Source organism: Canis lupus, chromosome 15 (genome assembly GCF_011100685.1).
Source record: "Canis lupus familiaris isolate Mischka breed German Shepherd chromosome 15, alternate assembly UU_Cfam_GSD_1.0, whole genome shotgun sequence".
Taxonomy (NCBI): domain Eukaryota; kingdom Metazoa; phylum Chordata; class Mammalia; order Carnivora; family Canidae; genus Canis; species Canis lupus.
This window is the reverse complement of record NC_049236.1, coordinates 38,610,445-38,631,721: the sequence shown is the minus strand read 5'-3', so window position 1 is coordinate 38,631,721 and position 21,277 is coordinate 38,610,445. Positions and strand designations below refer to the sequence as shown.

The window sequence follows — 21,277 nt, the reverse complement described above, 5'->3', positions numbered from 1 at the left end:
GGGGGACCTCTTCATGTCTTACCGAAGTATGTTCCAGGATGTAAGAGATGCTGTCGACTGGGTTCATTATAAGGGTTCCCTTAAGGAAAAGACAGTTGAAAATCTTGAGAAGTATGTAGTCAAAGATGGAAAACTGCCTTTGCTTTTGAGCCGAATGAAAGAAGTAGGGAAAGTGTTTCTTGCCACCAACAGTAACTATAAATATACAGATAAAATTATGACTTACCTGTTTGATTTCCCACATGGCCCCAAGCCTGGGAGTTCCCATCGACCATGGCAGTCCTACTTTGACCTGATTTTGGTGGATGCACAGAAGCCACTCTTTTTTGGAGAAGGCACTGTACTGCATCAGGTGGATACTAAAACTGGCAAGCTGAAAATTGGTACCTACACAGGGCCCTTACAGCATGGCATCGTCTACTCAGGAGGTTCATCAGATACAGTCTGTGATCTCTTGGGAGCCAAGGGCAAAGATATTTTGTATATTGGAGATCACATTTTTGGAGGCATTTTATTTATTTTTTTTATTTTTATTTATTATTTATGATAGTCACACAGAGAGAGAGAGAGAGAGGCAGAGACACAGGCAGAGGGAGAAGCAGGCTCCATGCACTGGGAGCCCGACGTGGGATTCGATCCCGGGTCTTTTGGAGGCATTTTAAAATCAAAGAAACGGCAAGGGTGGCAAACTTTCTTGGTGATTCCTGAACTTGCACAGGAGCTGCATGTCTGGACTGTTAAGAGTGCACTTTTCGAAAAGATTCAGAGCTTGGATATTTTCTTGGGTGAACTCTACAAGCATCTTGACAGCAGCAGCAATGAGCGCCCAGACATTAGTTCCATTCAGAGACGTATTAAGAAAGTAACTCATGACATGGACATGTGCTATGGGATGATGGGAAGCCAGTTTCGCAGTGGCTCCCGACAGACCCTCTTTGCCAGTCAGGTGATGCAATATGCTGATCTCTATGCAGCATCTTTCATCAACCTGCTGTATTATCCATTCAGCTACCTCTTCAGAGATGCTCATGTCTTGATGCTTCATGAATCAACGGTGGAACACACACATGTAGATATCAATGAGATGGAGTCCCTTCTTGCCACCCGGAACTGCATATCAGTTGATTTCAAAGATACCGACTATAAGCAGCACCAGTTGACCCGGTCGATTAGTGAGATTAAACCCCCCAACCTCTTCTCACTGGCCCCCAGGAAATTACATACTGCCATGATGAAGATGATGATGAGGAAGAGGAACAGGAAGAAGAAAAAGGAGGAAAACCAAAACTGAGCATCCATTAAACAAGTCTGGCAGGACTCACAGGAGCAGAGAATAGTTTCTAGTGGTGGGTAGGGAGCTCCATCAAAGGTATATCTGGAAAGTTTCTGAAGACTTTAAAATATTTTAATCATAGAGAGATACTTCTTAGTTTTGTTTGCACTCTTTGCAGATGGTTCAAATTGTAATGGAGTCTGTATTGAAAGAAAGTAAGGGTAAAGCTGGGCTGAACTGCATGCAGATGGCTCCAAGGTAGCTTGTGACACTGTTTCCTTGTCTTGTTACATCCTCAGTATGTATTGGCTACACCAGGGGTGGTGAAGAGTCTCAGAGTGGAGCAAGGGTGATGGGAAGAGGTGATCCAAAAATGATGTTATGTTACAAATTGTGCTCTTACTCCAAAGTCCATCCTGAATTTTTCCGTGCATTACACAGTATTACATATCAGTGGAGAAATATATTGTTCCCATTATCAAATGTAGTCTGTTCAGGTCAGGGTTCCTTTTATGAGCTTTCAAGTGTCCTCTATGCCTGTGGGCAAACTAGGGGCTGCAGTGGCGTTGCACAAGGGTTTGCTTTGCTGAGGACTGGTCTGGAATGCACTGCTGTGATTCTGTTTTGAGGTAAAAGTCTTCATCTCTTCTTATATTTTTTGATAGCAGAGATGCTTATTATCCAAAAACCATCTTTTTCTCATCTGGGATGAATCTGTAGAAAGAATTTAAGCTGAAAGAGGACAAAGGAACAAGCTCTGTGAAAAGGAAAAAGGAGGAACCCCCTTCTTTCATTAGAGTATAACTGAGTGAACTTCTTAGTGTGGGCTAGTGTGGCTCATGCTCCCAGAGTCCCAGCCTTCTCTGTCCTTTAGGGTGGATTGCTATAGTTCAAAGTCAAGCTTTAGAGGATGGGAAAATGGTGAAGTCAGAACCTTCCTAAAGCAGAGGGCACAATCAGTGTGAATAAATTCACTTCAGAATCCCAAGAGAAATCACTTCTTGTTGTTTTGAACAAGAATGGATCATTACTGTGTACTAAAGGTGCAGTCAGAGTGGCTACAGCAGTTCCTACATAGTATAGACTTGTACTTTACCCTTCCTATATTCCTTCCATTCTTACTGGTGAACACAGATGGTAGATTTAGCTGCTCTAGAATTCAATAAAGTATAATATTTCTAAAATTAAAAAAAAGAAAAGAAAAAAGAAATAACTGACTTTTGCAATGTGCCAGGCACCGTGTTAGGTGCTTTATGATGAATCTGGTATGAATTAGGAGACTGGAATTCAGAAGAGTAAGACATCTTGCCTGAGGTTAGCAGGTAGAGTCAGACTATCCTAGGTAGTCGTTACAAGTGAAGGCCTTGGAGGCAGGATCACTGTGGTATTCCCAGCATCTAGAACTATGCCTGGCCTGCGGGCACTCAATAAATACCTTTCAAATGACAGAATGAGCAAAATGAATCTGACTCCAGAGTCCATGTTATCATTCCATAGATATTACCGTGCAAACGACTGGCCTCGGAGGAAATGTCTAAATCTTGACTAAGGGGCTGTGGAAAAGTTAGGTACCTGCCACCCAGACTCTACCAGATAACAGGCAGGAGCACCCCCATCTTTAGCTTGACGCATGCCTGAAGCAATTACATGAGTCTGTGGCTCAGCTTTCTGAACAGAGATAGGGCAAAGGCAGGGAAGAAATTTGCAATTTCAGTAGTAAATCCCAGTCCTCAGTGTTGAGCTCTGAGTATGCCCATTCTCTGGCATTTAGCCTGTCTATTATACACAGCCAGCAAGATCACTAACGTGCAATAACGGAGACTGACCACCATGAAAACATAGCAAGGAAATTTCATACATCAGATCAATAGGAATCTAAATTAAGGCTTCAGGATTGATGCTTTTTTTCTTGTCCATTTATTATATATCATTCCTTTCTATACTATTAAATGTGCAATTTTTGTTGTAAAGTATAACCCCGAGTCATTAAGTCATTATAATTATTAAGCAAGGCACTCATAATCATCATCGAATCATAAGCCTCCATAATCAGAATAGTCCCGTATCTGACATGACTTTAATTTATAAAGTGTCTCACTGATAAATTTAAATGTTGTGACAAACTGATAATCAGCTACATGCAGATGTAACTATATTTTAAGTATTAACAGAACAGGCTTCTCTTTAAATAAATTAAAAATATTAACGGTGGCTGTGCTAGTTCTTCTGCACAGCAGATTGGTGTCCTTCACAAATTATTTAAGGTGTTAGCTTATAAATATATTCATAGGATTTTAGAACCCTGATTGACAATCACGGATGAAATATTATCTTTAAATATTGGGTATGATCCCAAAAGAAAAGACTGATCTGGTTAAAGTGTTTAGATGTGTGGATTTGTGTGTGCCAGGTGTGAGCAAATATGTGTGACCAAAAATGGCCTAGCAGCCATCATGGAGGGTTCACCCTATTGCACCAGCGTGGAGGCTGTGGTTTTTATCACAGTCAGAGTTACTTTATACATATTCTTTAAAATGCTTCCACAGTGATAACTTGGTTGTTGATTACCTAATCAGCTAGACAAGGCAAGAAAGTACCAGGTATTCATTTTTAAAACGCCATTCTAAGACATACCACCATGTACAGCCTACGAGTGAGTCAGAAAGGAAGGGAAGTAAGAGTTTTTAGGCTCTCTTACTGGAATACTTGGTTTCAGTACTGTCGCATATTTATAAAATATAGTTATTCCCCGATGAAGCTTTCCGAAATCACCTAAATGTGTATAGGTGTGCATTCAGAGAGAAGTGGGGAGGTGGAGAAACAGAGAAAGAGAGAAAGAAGAGAGAAGAGGCATAGATAGAATTTGAGGGGCAGAGTTTCTAGGATTTCTTAGCCTGATAGAATGCTCACTCCTGTATTAAAGCACCTCTTAGGTGATGGGTACAGACACATGAGGAAGGTTTTTACTTTTCTTGGTACTCATCCTCATTACCTACCTCCTCCTCCATCTATTTACACATTTCTGAATCCCTAGGTGTTTTCATTCCCAAGCGGTATACCTTCTGTAGGAACTACAGAGAAGAGCAGATCAGGAAGTCAGGGCAGCTGTGTATAATGCAGCCATGCTGCCATGTTTCTGTACGGTGGTTAAAACTAAGGGATGGCTCAAAAGAGCCTTCAACTCCCATCTTTATCAGCCCCCCACCAAGCTAGCTCAAATATACGTATGTTAATTTAAGTAAAAATTGTGAGCTTGCTACACAAACTCAACTTTAAGACAAGTTCCCAGGCACCTTTACCAACAAGACCAGCACCCTTAAGATTTTACTATACAAATATTCTGGAACAGCCACTACATGTGTCATCCAGTGCATTTGGATTCAACTCACTCTGTGACAAGTGAACAATTACTTATCCCATTTGTGGAGCCCAAGGACAGAGGGACAAATCCAGAAAAAGGAAACTTTATTGCCTCTTAGAATCAAGAAGAAAATCCTATTCCTTGAACTGTAATCTCCTAGTATGATAGAAAACACAACATTCTGAACTGAACCTGGGATGTATTTAGAGACATCTTCACTTCCAGAGCTATTAAGTTATTCAGTACCTTTTGAGGAAGGAAACATTTTTAGAAGAAACAATGAGGTTAAGAAAAGTGCTAATACAAGGAAATGATGTGAGCTGAATCTTAAGAGGTGAGTTGGTGTTCTCTGAGTGGCAGTCAGGTGCAGGGAAGGGAAGGTAGTAATAAACTCAAGGCAGAGGGGTCAAGGTGCAAAGGCATGGGAATGGAGAAGGTGTGCTTCCATGAAAGCAGGAACTAAGTCGGCCACATCCAACATCGTATCCCCAGAGCTTAACACAGCTGCTGGTAACATAGGAAGCACTCTCCATACATTTGAACATTAAATGAACAGATCAATTAACTACCGGCAGGACAGTGTAGCTAATGGAGAGGAGTGATGTGTTGTGTGTGAAACAATAAATCTGAGAGAGACGTAGGGCCAGATTATGATCATTCCTGTAGACCAAGCTCTGAATATTCAGAAAGAAGGAGGAAAGACAGAAAGAAGGAGGCCTTTGGGAAATTTTTAAGTGGACAGGGGACATGACCACATTTGCATTTTAGAAAACCACTATGGGAGCTATGTAAAGGACTAATTAGAGACTGGGAAACCAAGTAAGAGAAGATTGACATAATCCAGGTATAGATGATGAAATCTAATTGGTTTTTTATTTTTTGTTTTTATTGAAGTTTGATTTGCCAACATATAGTATAACACCCAGTGCTCATCCCATCAAGTGTCCTCCTCAGCGCCTGTCCCTCAGTTACCCCATCCCCCCATCCACCTCCCCTCACACAATCCTTTGTTTGTTTCCCAGAGTTTTAGGAGTCTCTCATGGTTTGTCTCCTTCTCTAATTTTCCCCACTCAGTTCCCCTCTTTTCCCTTATGGTCCCTTTCACTATTTCTTATATTCCCCATATGAGTGAAATCATATGATGATTTCCTTCTCCGATTGACTTATTTCACTCAGCATAATACCCTCCAGTTCCATCCACTTTGAAGCAAATGGTGGGTATTTGTCGTTTCTAATGGCTGAGTAATATTCCATTGTATGTGTGGATCACATCTTCTTTATCCATTCATCTGTCGCTGGACATCTGGGCTCCTTCCACAGTTTGGCTACTGTGGACAGTGCTACTATGAACATTGGGGTGCAGGTGTCCCAGTGTTTCACTACATCTGCATCTTTGGGGTAAATCCCCAGCAGTGCAATTGTTGGGTCATAGGGCAATTCTACTTTTAACTTTTTGAGGAACCTCCACACAGTCTTCCAGAGTGGCTGTACCAGTTTGCATTCCCACCAACAGTGCAAGAGGGTTCCCTTTCCTCCACATCCTCTCTAACATTTGTTGTCTCCTGTCTTGTTAATTTTAGCCATTCTCACTGGTGTGAGGTGGTATCCCATTGTGGTTTTTATTTGTATTTCCCTGATGGCCAGTGATGTGGAGCGTTTTTCATGTGCTTGTTGGCCATATCTATGTCTTCTTTGGTGAAATTTCTGTTCATGTCTTCTGCGCATTTCATGATTGGATTGTTTGTTTCTTGGGTGTTGAGTTTCATAAGTTCTTTATAGATCTTGGATACTAGCCCTTTATCTCCTATGTCATTTGCAAATATCTTCTCCCACTCTGTAGTTTGTCAGTTTTGTTGATTGTTTCCTTTGCTGTACAGAAGCTTTTTATCCTGATGAAGTCCCAATAGTTATTTTTGCTTTGGTTTCTTTTGCCTTCATAGATGCATCTTGCAAAAAGTTGCTGTTGCCAAGTTCAAAAAGGGTGTTGGCTGTGTCCTCCTCTAGGATTTTGATGGATTGCTGTCTCACATTTAGATCTTTCATCCATTTTGAGTTTATCTTTGTGTATGGTGTAAGAGAATGATCCAGTTTCATCCTTCTGCATGTGGCTGTCCAATTTTCCCAACACCATTTATGAAATAGACTCTCCTTTTTCCAGTGGATATTCTTTCCTGCTTTGTTGAATATTAGTTGACAATAGGGATGAGGGCCCATTTCTGTGTTCTCTATTCTGTTCCATTGATGAAAACCAGCCTCAAAGAGCAACAGTAAAGACAGGAGAGATGGATTCTAGAGACAACATGAAGGCAGGATTAATAAGGTTTGGTGACCAGCAGACATGGGCATGAGGAAATGGAAGGGATGCTTGAGTGTCTGGAGGTACTGTTCACTACACTCAAAAAAGAGGGAGACCAGGTTTGGGAGAAAGAAAATGAGTTTCATTTTAGACATGTTGAGGGATTGAAGGAACATCAGAGGGGAGATGACCAGCAGGTGGTCAGGAATTCTGTCAGGTCTGGGAGGGGGAAATGTTGATTCATGTCTAAGAGAGCATTAACCACTGACTGAGATCCTGCTTATTCATTCACTCCACAAATATCTAGCTGCCTCCTCAACATCTTCACTTATCTAAAACATACATCAAATTCAACATGGCTCAAACTAAATTCCTTTCTTTTAAAGATTTTATTTATTTATTCATGAGAGACACAGAGAGCGAGAGAGGCAGAGACACAGGCAGAGGGAGAAGCAGGCTCTATGCAGGGAGCCTGATGCGGGACTCGATCCTGAGACTCCAGGATCACACCCCAGGCCAAAGGCAGGTGCTAAACCCGCTGAGCCACTCAGGGGTCCCTAAATTCCTGATATTCTCTGGAAAACTTCACTGGCAGCCATAGCCATCCCCGTATCTCATTTGAGGGAAACTGCATCTTCCTTGTTGCTCAGGCCAAAAATCATGAATGCCTGTGTCCTCGATGTCTCTCTGCCTCTCATAACTCCAATTCCAATGCCAGCACATCCTGTTGGATGTACCCTCAGCACATATCCAGAAACGTGGAGCCTCCTCACCTCATCCACTGCGGCTCCTCTGATACAATCCACCATTATCTCTGGTCCATATTACTGCAGTGGCCTCTCAACTGGTCTCCTGACTCCACCTTCTCCCTCTCAGGCTTTTCTCACTGTAGCCGCCAGAGAGATCCTATTAAGATAGAAGACCTGACTTCATCTCTCCTGCTACTCTCCCCCCAAGCTCCTTGGATTCCAAACCCAAGAGGCCTTTCTCACTGTTCCCAGTTCACAGCAGCATTCGCCTACCTCTTGCCCCTTGTACTTGCATTCTGTTCCGAAGGATACTCCTTCCCAAGGTAGCTACATCTTTCATCTTCTTCTCATCCTTCCATAAATCTCACTTTCTTTTGGGGAGTCTCCTTTAACTCCTTATTTAAAAGTATGCTTCCCCAACATCTTTCCCTGATTTTTACCTACAGTACCTATAGTGATTCTGTATTTCATTTATTTTATATATTGTCTTTTTGTTCCATCAGAATGCAGAGAAGTTCCATGAAGAGAAGGATTTTTACTTTGATGAGTAATTTTCCCCCGGAATATATGATAGCACTTGACTAGAATATTCTATTCTACAGGTAGAATATCTCCATATTACATCTCAATCAGTCAATAAATAGTTGCTGGAAGGAAGGAAGGATAGACTGAAGCTGTATGTGCTAGGCATTGTTTTAATTATGGACAGAATTATAATATACATGTCCCTGCCCTCCTTGCAGTCTTTTGGCAGAAACAAGAAACATTCCCATGCAAAAAGTTAAGGAACTGTACAAATGCATGCTGGAGGCATCTATAATACTATTGTGTTCTTTAGGCTCTTATGAACTTACATCTGTGAAAGACTAGAGTGACACCCTCTGTTCTCAGATTTCTGTTTGCTCCACTTAAGGACAACATTGGCCACAAGGCAGACATTTCTTTACTAAGCTCAGCAAAACCTCGTATGTTTTTCAGACATAAAATAAAATTGTGAAATAGCATGTACCATCAAGCTACATATACACCACTTTGTTCTATAGTCATTTATCTTACCTTCTTTTTGTTTGATGGACTTGTTAGAGGAAAGCACTTTGTCAGGTGAATATTGAGACATTTATAATTGAACAGTTCTTTTTATTTGGGTCTCCCTTTAAATCCTTGTCAGTTGAATATAAGAGACTCTTCGCATAAGATTCCTGCATTTCATTCCTGCTTCTACTTTCAACCTTCATATTTCTCATCTTTAGTCCTCAAAAATTGAAATATGGTAGCAATTGAGTAAAAACAAAGCAGCAGATCTCTGGTTTGGAGAGTCTGTCAGTTTATCTGTTGTATAAAGTATGGTGATAAATGTACATTCTTAAGTACATGACAGTAACTGTATAGTAAACGTACACTGTGGTAAGAAACATCCAGCAGAGGCCTAGATTTAATCTCTATAATGTATTCATGTAATAAGTTATTCATTCATTTATTAATTCAAATCTGTAAATATTTATTCACTATGTGCCACTGATGGGCAAGGTGCTATTGATGAATGAATGACTAAGACATAGCTGTCTAGGTGGCAAGAAAGACATTGCACAGCTGAATACAAAGAGAAAGCTGTCTTAATGGGAGGTGCCCAAGGTGCAATAGGGATACAAAGAGATCGTCACATGAGAGACCTGTTACTGCTTTCTTTGCCAACTAAAGGTGGAAAGAACTGATCTTCTCTTCATGGAAACAACAGCCAAAGGTTATTTCACTTTCTATGAGTTTTGTGTTTTTTTCCCTTCTTAATAGGACAACCAAGGAAAGGACATCAAAATTTATTTATTAAGCACGATCTTTGCCATGAAATTGTGTTTGAGAGAGATGCAAAAAAGAAACAAAACAGGTTTATAGACTTCAAGGATCTTGAGAAGTACAGATAAGTATATCAATCAATGTATAATTAAGTATTGTTTACATGTCTTAGTGGAGTAGATCAGGGTCTCTCAACCTTCACAAATCCCTTCAGGCATCTTGCTATAAAGGACAGATTAAAATTCAGCAGGTCGGAGGTGAGGCCTTGAGATTCTATGGCTCCAACCATCTCCCAGCGAGTGTCAATGCTGCTCATCATTTGACAACACATTTAGTGACAAAGATAGAAACAAAAAAGGGCCCAACAACTTTCGAGATGCGGACTTAAATATCTAGGAAAATACATCTCAAAAAAAATGAGACAGGAGTCAGGCCCTGAATGAAAAGGATCAGAAGAAACAGACTGGAGGAAAAAAAGAAGTAAACTGAGTAACCAAAGCAAAACAGTGGAAGATACATTCTGGGAGAGTGAACAGAAGACTTTTCACAGGGCAAAGAATTCCTATGGGGGAGTATTAGACAATACAGATGGGATGATCAGTTGGATCATACTGTGGGAAGGTTTTGTCTGCCAAGCTGCAGACTAAGGGATTTATCCTATGATCAAATGGACACCAATGGAATTTGGAGGTGGGAGGAGAGTAACATAATTCACTTTACATTTTAGAAACATTAATCAGGTAAGTATTATTACTCTAGTTTAAGGATGAGGCAGCAGATGCACTGGCTTAGAAATACAGTGATGGAAATAGAAAGAAAAGAATCTGTGCAAGGTGAGAGGCTCTAAAGAAAGATGCAATCTTTGCCAAAAAGCCTCTAGATCCTCCAGTGGACATGGTAAACACTTTAAAGGAAGAATTGATAAGACTCAACAAATAAACTACGAAGAATGAAGAAGTTGAAGACCACAATGACTCAAACCTCAATAATAGAATGGCCATTAAAACAAATGATTGAAAAGAGGCTAAGTTTGGTGAAGGAATAGATGAGTTTGGATTTAGCTATTGGAAGTTTAAAGTGATAGCAGAACTCCACACGGAGACTTCCAGCAAACTGTTATTACCCTGAGGTGGAGATCGGGGGAGTAGTTATCACTACAGACAAAGACACTGGAAAAGTCAGAAGTGGTGATGATGAAAACAGTGAGGCAAGGGTAGGCCCCCAAGACACACACTGGAGAGGGCTGAAAGCAGAGGGCCAAAGACTAGACTTACAGGTATGTCCTTATTTAAGGAACAGAAAGACAAATGAAAAAAAAATTTTGTCTTTGAAATTTTTCAAAGACAAAAAAAAATTTTTTTTCAATAGTCCATTATCAGGGTAGTGTCTACACTGAACCATACCTTTTGACCCATAGGACTGTTGACTTTGGGAATGTCTGAATACATTTGTATTCCCTTCTTAGCAGAGTCAATGCTAGGCTTTTCCTGATGTGTTTTCAGAAGGCATGAGAGATCTAGCCCATTTTATATCCTAGCCACCCTGTGGCCTCGTCACCAGTCAAAAGGGATAAAAATACTACAGTACTCCCAGGTGTTATTTAAAAAATGAAATTAAGAAAATTTTTAAATCATAAATTTCAATGAAGCCTTCTCAAACTCATGAAAAGTAAATGTATTTTATATGCCATCCTCAAGCTATGCTCAACTTAGATTACCAGGAGAAAAGACAAACAGATTTATTTTCCTAACTTAAAGTAACCACATCGAGGTTTTTAAATCGTATTCACCAGATTTTATCGAGGGCTTGTGGTATGCTCAGTACTGTGACGGCAGCACACCAGATACAGAGTTAAAATCAGCATGAGGCCTGATTCGGATCTGGTAAGAAAGAAGAGAAACAGAAGTCGCGAATGATAAAACATGAATCAATATGTTACAAATGCCATAAGACCTAAGTGAACCCAGTCCAAGTGATGCTAAATTTCTGGCTAAGGGAGAGAGGAAGAAGGCCCTGAATTAGGGTAAAACTGTGACAGATGGAGAGGAAAGGAAGGGCATCCCATGCAGGCCCAGGGGGAAGAAAGCACAGACAGGGCTTGGACAATGGCAGGGAGCACAGTTAGCCTGGAACATGGAACAATTAGGGGAGCAGCAGGAGACAGATTGTGAAGGGCACAGATGCCAGGCCAAGGAGTCGGGACTTTGTTCTGTGGACAGTAAAGCATGATGAGGGCAACAAAGGACCTAGAACAAAGTAACACAATGGGAACCCTACTTAAGGTGGTTCAGCAAAAAGGGTGGGCTTTAGGGGACAAAGAATGGAGATAGTAGGATGAGCAAAATAGACGGATATTTCTAAGTTGCTCATTAAAGCAGAGGACAGCAGTATTCTATGAAAACCACTACAGGCATCTCCTTCCCCCGAAAATTAATTTCAACAGGAACACGGAATTCACCCCGCTCTTTTCCTAATAATCTGTGTTTTAGAGTTGAATATGAAGTTCCAAAATAGATACACTGGGCATGGAAGCCAGGAAGACTGGCCAGGACAGAAAGCCACATGCCAGCTCCAGGGAGTCAGGGCAGAAAGGTGAGGGGTAGCGCAGCAGAAGCGGTGATTCTCACCTGCTGGGGACCGTAGGTTCCTTGGAGACTGCACATAGTTCATATACATGTGAAATCCTGCATGCAGTTTCAGGGGTTCCTGGATCCCTTGAGCTCTATACATGGGCACCAGACACTCATATTAAGAAATCTCTGAGCTGGAAAAGACAAAATTAAGGATGCCCCAGAAGCACCATGAGAAGGGGCATCTAAAAACCCACAATTACAGAAGTTGAGATTACCTACCCCAGATGTTTCCAGTGAGGCTCCCTGCTACAATCACCTGGGGTTATTCCCATGGCACAGTCAGACCTTTTGGAGGGATTCGAAAATCTGAAATTTTAACTGAGGTCATTTTGAAATCTCTAATCTAGTTTCTGTGGGCTATAAACCCTTTGTAGGCAGATGGAGCACTCTGCTGTTTCTAAAGACCTTAGTAGAGATCTTTTGATATGTCACTATGGGGCAGAACACTGTGGCGCTGAACCACTTAAACCTGACCTTCTCAGTGCAGCTTCATTTGTGACTTTCACTTCATCTCTCACACAACGTGGCCATGGTGCCCTCTTAGAAGACAACCATTACTTCCTTCAGCCTTTCCCACTCCCAACCTTCCCACTGTGCTTGTAGTTATAGTTTCCAGCCCCATCATCATCATCATCATCATCATCAACATGGCTCTTGACTTCTCAGGGCTTACTGCTAATCTCAGCATCCTAGAGGCTATCTCTTGAGAACGAGGCATTCTGGAGTCTCTACTGGATACCCTCCTCCAATTCCAGGGTGACTCATTCAGAAAGCCCCAGGGATCAGGAAATAGGTAGATTCCCTTAACTGACCCTTGACCTCTACATTATTTCCTGCCCATTTCTCTGGCTCTGCGGAAGCAATGGAAATAGCTAAAGACCAAAGGGCTAAAGAATAAGAAGGCAGGCGATTTAAAGCAAGCCTCTGCTGTCCAGCATTCCTGGGGTATTTCAGGAAGAGACCCTATGGCAGAGTCGAGCTTTCTTATTCAGCAGCCAAGCTGAGCCACTTTGGAGTGCTGGGGACCAAGAAGGCTCACCACAACCTCAAAAAGTGAAAATGTGAGGATCGAGCAAATTCCTTGACTTCGTACCTCCTAGCTTTGTGTTTTCTTGGGTAGGTGGGTGGGGTACCAGTGGCTAGCAGGGTCTGGTTTGTTTGGAACGGAAGAGTGCAGGTGGCTGCACCTAGGAAGCAGCAGACACCGAGAGGCACTGTCTTCACATGATTCCAAATGCTTTAGGTTTCCCAACCGCTTAAAAATGGCTCATGCTTGCACCTCAGCCTTCCAGAATATCATATATTATTCTGTTCCTGATGTAGAGGAAAGAGAAAGGATGGGAAGTCAGGCAAGTGAGTGACATGAGTCACTTACCATGTGCCTTTGTGTCTCTTACTTACTCTCCCAAGAGCTTCTTTTTTGTGTGGATTTTCTTTTGTTTGTTGTTTTGGTGAAATGGGTATAATTACCCCTCCCTTATCAGGTTGTTGTGGATCTTAATGTGATCCATGATACAAAGCATCTAGCAAAGTGTCTGGCTCAGAAGCAGCACTCAATGTCATTTCCGTGCCCATCCTCAGCTCCATCATCCAGATCACTGGTTCCTCAGTTTACATTGCAAGGTGCTAGGACTTAGAATCTACCCCTGAATATATCCATACCTACAAGTCCAGAGCATAATCCAATGATAAGAAGCTAGGTGATTCACTTAACCACTTAACACCTCAGTTTCTTCTCTTAAAATGATGGGTTTGTATGAACCCCCCCCCCCCGCCCTGCCTCCAGCTCTTCCCCTCACTGGTTCTTCACGAGAGGTAAACCAACCCTATCTGAGTTATTACTGTGCAACACATGCGGCTACAGCTGTGTCCTAGGTTGAAACCACAGAAAACAGCCCACTAAAAATTAAAACAGGAGGGAAAGTATTTAAGGATAAACAGCAGGAGACCTAACCATTACAGCCGGGTAGAAAGATACAGAGAAGAGAGATAATGCTAAACTACTAAACTACAACTGAAGTGAAGGTGGAAATTACAGCAACAAAAGGCATTACCAGCCCAAAGGCTAACAGATCCTGTGATGTGAGACAAAATGTCATTTCCAAAGGTTTTTAATAATTGTGCTTCTGCAAGATTTGTAATTACAGACATGAATAATCCTCGGCATGTATCAGTTCTAAAGATAGAGGCTGTTATTCTGTTCCAGATGAAGAGCTAAAGAATAATCTCACACCGGTTGGTACATGACAAGGCAGTAACAACCAGACAATTAGGACAATGCATCAGCAGAATTGGAGTCGCAATACCCCGTATCCAGATGCTGAATCCATCAGCAAGGAAAGGACATCATCACCACATGAGTGTCAGAAGTCTCCAGATAAAAGGAAAGTGTATCACGCAAAGGATGAGGACATTACTGCACAGAGTAGACCAGTCACCACTTCGCTCCTACCTGAATAACTCTCAAAGGTGACAAAGGATAGTTTTATTTTTAAAAGGCAGCCAAGAAAAATATTTTTAAGTGAGGGGGATGGTGGATAGAAAATGTAGGGGCGCCTGCATGGCTTGATCGGTTAAGCGTCTGCCTTCAGCTCAGGTCACGATCCTGGGGTCCTGGGATGGAGCCCTGCGTCAGGCTTCCTGCTCAGCGGAGAGTCTGCTGCTCCCTCTCCCTCTGCCCCTCCCTGCAGGCTCGTACTTGCTCGCTCACTCTCTCTCTCAAAGAAATCTTTTTTAAAAATTTATTTTTAATGTAAATCCCTTAATGTTGAATTACTGGTTTGCCTGTGAACGCTGTTTTGTTGGGCTTCTCTATGGTTTATAACATTTACTGCTTATAGTAGGCGATCAGCAAACCAGATAAATTTAAGAGACAAGGAGTTAGATTGCTTTCAGGTGGAGTCATCCTTGGACCTGCTTTCTTTCTCTCGCATCCCACCTATACTTTGTCAGGAAATCTGTCGACCCTGCCTTCAAAGCATATCCAGGATGGAAACTACTTCTCAGTACCATCACCACCACCCAGAACTAGGACTGTGGGCTCCCTACACCTCTCCTTACCCCTCCGTAGTCTATTCCCCAAAATGGCAGCCAGAGTGATGGTTTCCACTCTTCTGCTCAAAACCCTTCAGTGGCTCCCCATTTCACTCGGAGCAAAAGACAAAATCCTTTTTCATTGGCCTGTAAGGCCCACAGGGCTTCCTCTTCATCTGCCCTCCTGTTCCTCACTGCCAACACAGCAGTCTTTCTTCTCCTACACTCCAGGAGGAAGCTCCCAACTTGAAAATTTTGCATTGACCATTGCTTCTGCCTGGAAGTTTCTTCCCTAAATATCCATCACACATTCTCACTTCACTTGAGAGTGTACTCACATTGCACTTTTTCAGTGAGATGAAACCTAACCACCCTTAAAATTACAGCTGGCTACTCCCATCTTTGATCTGCTGTTCCTGTGACTCCCTGGTTCCTTCATCTTTCTCTGCTTATCACCTTCTGACATCCTTATTGAGTTTCCTATTTTTTATCATTTGCTTTTTTGTCTCTTCATACTAGGGGGCAGGGACCTTTGTTTTGTTCTCCAGTATAAACCAAATGCCTAGAACAGTGTCTGGTACACAGTAGATGTTTATAATTATTTGGAAAATGAATGAGTAAATATAACAGAAAATCCAACTCAAACTGGCTTCAACCAAAAGGAAATACTGTCCCATATAACTGGAAGTTCAGAGGTGTGTGGGGACGTCAGGAGAAGCTCTGCTTCCCTGTGATTCTTCTAGGTCAGTTATTTCATCGGGCTGAAAACAAAATGGTTGCACAAGTTCTAGGACAAATTTGGGGTGGCCCAGGCCAGAGCAGGTGGACAGGATAGAGGATGACTCTTTGAGATTATCTTTTAAGAGTGAAGACACTTTAGCTAGAAGCCCCAGCAGACTTCTGCTAGCATCTGATTGGCCCAAATTGAACCAGTCTTTATTGTCAGGGGGATGATGTGCAATGCTTTGCCTCCCTGGGAAGAGGGATGGAAAAAGCAGAATGGATTTAGCTAAGACTAATCAAAACCCACCTCAACCACATGGTCACCTCACAATGGGGAAGAAGTGCGATAGATAGATAAACCTAGTGTCTACTTCTCAAAATTAACCAGATAAGACAAACAGGCAAACAGAAGGAATCGAGGAAAAGATTTGGTCAAAATAGAGATACTGGAACACTGAACATTCTGAAAGCATCTTAATTGATTTTACTGGTGGTGATGCTCTGAATTCAGTAGCATATGAGCTTAATGACATTTTGGACTTGCCTGGGAGTATTGGAAGTGTTTTCGTGAACTGCACAGAAGCCCTGCTCATGTGTGACAGTCTCACGCCATCCCTGCTGATCCATATTCACACAGTAAATATGTTTAGGACTGAATATGAAACAAATTTGTTATTGATTCTGGTTTCACTGGAAACCAAATATTCTATACTCTTATAGTTTGTAGATGGAGAAAAGGTGACTGAAATATATAAACACTCTTTACTTGTTAAATGCATGATGTGGGATGAGATGGAGATGTATGGGAAGTAGAATATGAGATTTCTGCAGTTTTGCTTCTGCATAAAACACACAGAAAAGCTTATTACTCCTGCTGATTTCCAGTCAATGATCATTCCTCCTGGGATTTGGCAAGAGTCTATCTCTGCTATCTGTTGAAAAAAGTCATAGAGAATGGGAAAAACTTCTCTAATCAAATTGGAAAGCTAAACAGAATTTCTGAGGGAGGAGTGATTAAGAATAAAGTTTTAGACATAGTTTGTATGCACAATTTCAGGCAAACAGTGGGCAGATTATAACAGGATTATATCTATTCATACTGTGAGTGGGACTTCATGGAAATAATTTATTAGCAGATTCCTATACATAAACTCCCATGCAAGTGATACAGTGGAGATCTTAATCTCTTAAATCCATATAGCAAAAGAAGAATTTGAAATTTTTAACTCCAAAATCATTTCATTCTATTCTTTGGCTCTCTGGGTCATTTTGGAGTCTTTTGTTTGTTTGTTTTCTTATCAGTCAGAAGGAACAGAATAAGGATAGGGACACAGTTTTTAAAATTGTTACTATATTTCTTAGATTGCAGGTATATATAAGTATATATGTATATATGTATGTGTATATATACTTATATATATATATATATATATATATATACAGTTGTGTTAGACAAAATAATGGCCTCCAAAGATACATATGTCCTAATCCCCATATCCTGTAAGTATGTTAAGTAACATGACAAAAATGTATTAAAGTTGCAGATGGAAATAAGTCTGTTAAACAGTTGACTTTAAAATAAGGATATATTCAGGGCACCTGGGTGGCCCAGTCAGTTAAGCATTTGCCTTTCGCCCAGGTTATGATCCCGGGGTCCTGGGAGCCCCATGGCAGGTTCCCAGCTCAGCCGGCTTTTCCCTTTCTCTCTGCCCCTCCCTCCTGCTCATGCACCCACACACTCTTCCTCTCAAGTAAATAAATAAAATCTTTTTAAAAAATAAAATAAGGGGATTATTTTGGATTATCCCAGTGGTCCCAAAGTAATCACAAGGGTTCTTGAAAGTAAAAGAGAGTATAGGAAGAGGGAACCAGAGAGATGGCCCCATCAGCCTGAATTTGGTAGCTTTGAAGATGAAGGAAGATGGAGATAAGCCCAGGAAATCAGACAGCCTCTAAAGAAGGAAAGTGCAAGGGAATGTATTCCCCTCTAGAGCCTCCAGAATAGAATACACCTTGCTGACTCCTTGATTTTGCCCAGTAAAATCCATGTCAGACTTCTGAACTGCAGAACTGTTAGAAAATAAATTTGTGTTGTTTTAGGCCATTAATTGTGTAGTAACTTGTTACAGCAGCCATAGAAAACTAATACAGCTATCATTTTATAGAATCACATATTGCAAACAGAAAGGTATTGAAATAGCCTTGAGTCTGGAATGTTCTTAGATGCTTAACGAAATAGATTAAAAGTTGAACAGGATCCAGTCCAATCTGCCTTATCAAACCAGAGCACATTCCAGGAACTGAGCTTTGCTATCTGTTATGGACACTTCAAGAAAGTGTACTCCTCAATAATCACAAACCGGAAGACTGCTGAACAGAATGTACCACTGTGAGAATGTAAAAGGAAACAAGAATTTTATTTGCCTCTCATACAGAGGCAGATTCTTATTTCTACATTCTCTATTTGCCTGAATATAAGAAATATTTGCCTTCTTTTAAGACTATGAAGTTTCTTGATTTGAACTCTAGCATTTTGGGATGAGTTTTGGCATTGTTTCTGACATTGACTTCATATTTAAAGATAACTGATAGGGATCGTTACCTTTTGGGGTGCTTGATGCATAACCATTCCATGTATATTGAACAAACTGCATAACCATTCCATGTATATTGAACAAACACTTATTTGTTCATCGCCCTAGGCAGTGGAGTACAATGGTGAATATAGTCTACATTCAACCCTTGTCTTCCCATAACTTAAAGTCTAGTGGCGACTGCAGACTCTTACGAAGGTCATCACAACACAGTGGGAAGTGCTCTAATAAAAGGACGCTTTGCTGAAGGGCACCTAACCCAGTCTTGACAAAGAGGAGGTGGTGAATAGCTGAAGGCAAGGATTTTTAGAGAAAGCAGTCCCTTTGGCACTTCCTTCATCACATGGCTGATTTATGTTTGCAGAGCCAGGCCTTGTTCTTCTGTCTCTTTCTCCTGCTCAATTTGAATCCCTTGCTCACCCTGTTCTTGGCTGTAGCATGGCATATTGGCCATTCAGCACATGTTGTTAAGGAGGAATTCAGAACATTCTTCAAAATTATGGCTCAGTATGTTTTTTAAACTACCCTACAGGTGTAGCTTTGGCTTTTCATTCTGAAACTTGCTATGCCACAGCTGGCCAAAAATCCGTTTGCTATCCTTTCCCTATTTTTATATCTTGCCCATAACATTTTGCTAATTCCTAACACAATAAAAATGGTATTTATCTTTAGGTTAAATATTTTATTTTTCTAGGTATAAAATAATATGACTTCATTTTAGAAATCTGGGAAATTATAGAAAATAAAGAAATAGTATCTGTCACCATTTTTCTGTTGCCCTCAGTTTTTTTATACGATCAATCCTCATTATTCACAGATTCCATATTTGCGAATTCACCTATTCAGTAAAACTTAATTGTAACCCCTGAACAAAACTCTCAGTGCTTTCTCAGTCAGTCAGGGGCCTGGGCACATGCCAAACAGCAAAAGTATTGAGACCCACCACACACATTCCCAGCTGGGGATGCTGAGGTTGGGCAGGGCGATGCTCTGCCTTGTTTCAGCTCTCAGGCTGTAAACTAGTATCCTTTTTGTAGTCTACTTAGTGCCATGGGTTGTTTTTTTTTTGTTTGTTTGTGTTTTTTTTTGCATTTTTGTGCTTTTTTTGGTGATTTAACTGTTTAAGATGTCCCCCTAACCCCCAGCATAGTGCCAAAGTGCCCTCTTGTGTTCCTAAGCACATGGAGAAAATATGTGTGTTAGATAAGTTTCGTTCACACATAAGTTACATTGCTGTTGGCTGTGAGCTCAGTGTTAATGAGTCAACAATATATATTAAATAAGGTGTCTTTAAACGTAAACCCACATAAAACAACGGTATATATTGATCAGTTGGCGGAATCATTGTGACCAGAGGTTGTCTTTTCCCTCAGAGCAGTAATTCAGTATTGGCTAACTCCGTATTCATAGGTATAGAACATAACTAGTGCAGATATTAAGAATCTACTGTATTTTCTTTATGCCAAAAAAGAAAAGAGAAACCATACCATATGTTTGTTTTTGTATCCTACCTTTTTTTTTCACTTAGCCTATATTCTGAACTCTTTTCAATGCTATTACATATTTTTAAGATATGATCTTAATAATGTATTCAACCAAATGGATCTCCTTGATTTAGTTTCCCTCTTGCTAGATGTTAGGTTATTTCCAAAGATCATTCTTAAACCTAACGATTTCATGTTTTTCTTTCATTCATTCATTCAATAAATATTTATTGAGTACCAACTATATTTCAGGCCTCATGCATAAGGATGCAAAAATAAACAGGACGGATATCTATCCTCAGGGGTCTCTGTCCTCCTGAAGCCTGTAATCAGTTGAGAGGGACAGATAATAAACATTTACACAAATAATTCATTAGAATAGTAATAAATGCTAGTAGGGACAAGGACAGAAAGCTACAAAAGCACACAAGAAAGCCTGATCTTGATGAGGGAATAGTTCTCTAATAAGTGACATTTTCAACTAACCCCTGAAAGAACTCAGGACCAAAATGTACTACACTCCTACATGAGAGGTAGAGGGAGAGGGTTTTTCTTCTCTCCTCCTCACCATCCCCACAGCACAAGCCAATGGTGCATCGGTAGACTTCACCCTCATGGGCACGTGACCACCAGGGTCAGTCACCCATCTGGGTGCCTACCCACACCCAGTACCACTCGATCGTCCACCCCCACCCCTAGAACAAAGAAGGGTAGGGAAAGCATCAGGCTAGGCTAAAGGGTATGTCTGCCTGGATGGGATCTGGTACAGCAGACCCCACAGGACTAGGCTGGCAGAAGAGGGATGTAGGTGTATAATGTGTGAACACATCAGTAGTATTCAAGTCAAGAACCAATTAACACCATTAGTTGACCTCATTCCACATCTTAAAGACAGCATTACTTGAAGAGGTTCAAGTGTCCGCTTTGCCAGAAAATGTTTTACACCATTTTCTTTGTGAATATTTCTCCAAGAAGTGTGTACACTGAACTCGAAGCAATGTGAACATCAAGGAATTGAGATGTGCAAAGCTTAATTATTTGAGGATTATTGGGGAGTATCAGCCTGAATTATGTCAAGCAGAATTTAAAAGAAATGCAACTTGTACTTTCATAAGTGTTGACATCAAGTCTTAACTACTAACTAGCCATTGCCACTAGAGGTCCCGCCTGCCCGACTTCAACAGATGAGCGTTCTTTTTAACTAGTCCCTGAGTGGTGTGATTTGTTAACACATACCACTTAAGTGCTTGGAAATACTTATTCTTTCAAAAAAGATTAACTGCAGTAATCTTTGGCGCACCACGAATTTGCTTAGCAAATTCTCTCAGCACAAAAGAAAC

At 41.0% G+C, this 21,277-nt stretch overlaps 2 protein-coding genes across 20 annotated transcripts in view; both read left to right on the top strand.

The window, feature by feature from the left end:
* Nucleotides 1-1,302, top strand: part of LOC106559724 (cytosolic purine 5'-nucleotidase-like) — a 34,749-nt gene extending 33,447 nt beyond the window's left edge. The window contains 3 exon segments of the mRNA XM_038557620.1: nt 2-506; nt 654-1,196; nt 1,199-1,302. Of these exon segments, the coding sequence (XP_038413548.1) occupies nt 2-506; nt 654-1,196; nt 1,199-1,302 (1,152 nt within the window).
* The window catches only part of ANKS1B (ankyrin repeat and sterile alpha motif domain containing 1B), a 1,057,476-nt gene that overhangs the window by 854,750 nt on the left and 181,449 nt on the right, over nt 1-21,277 (top strand). The gene's annotated exons all lie outside the window — the stretch shown is intronic.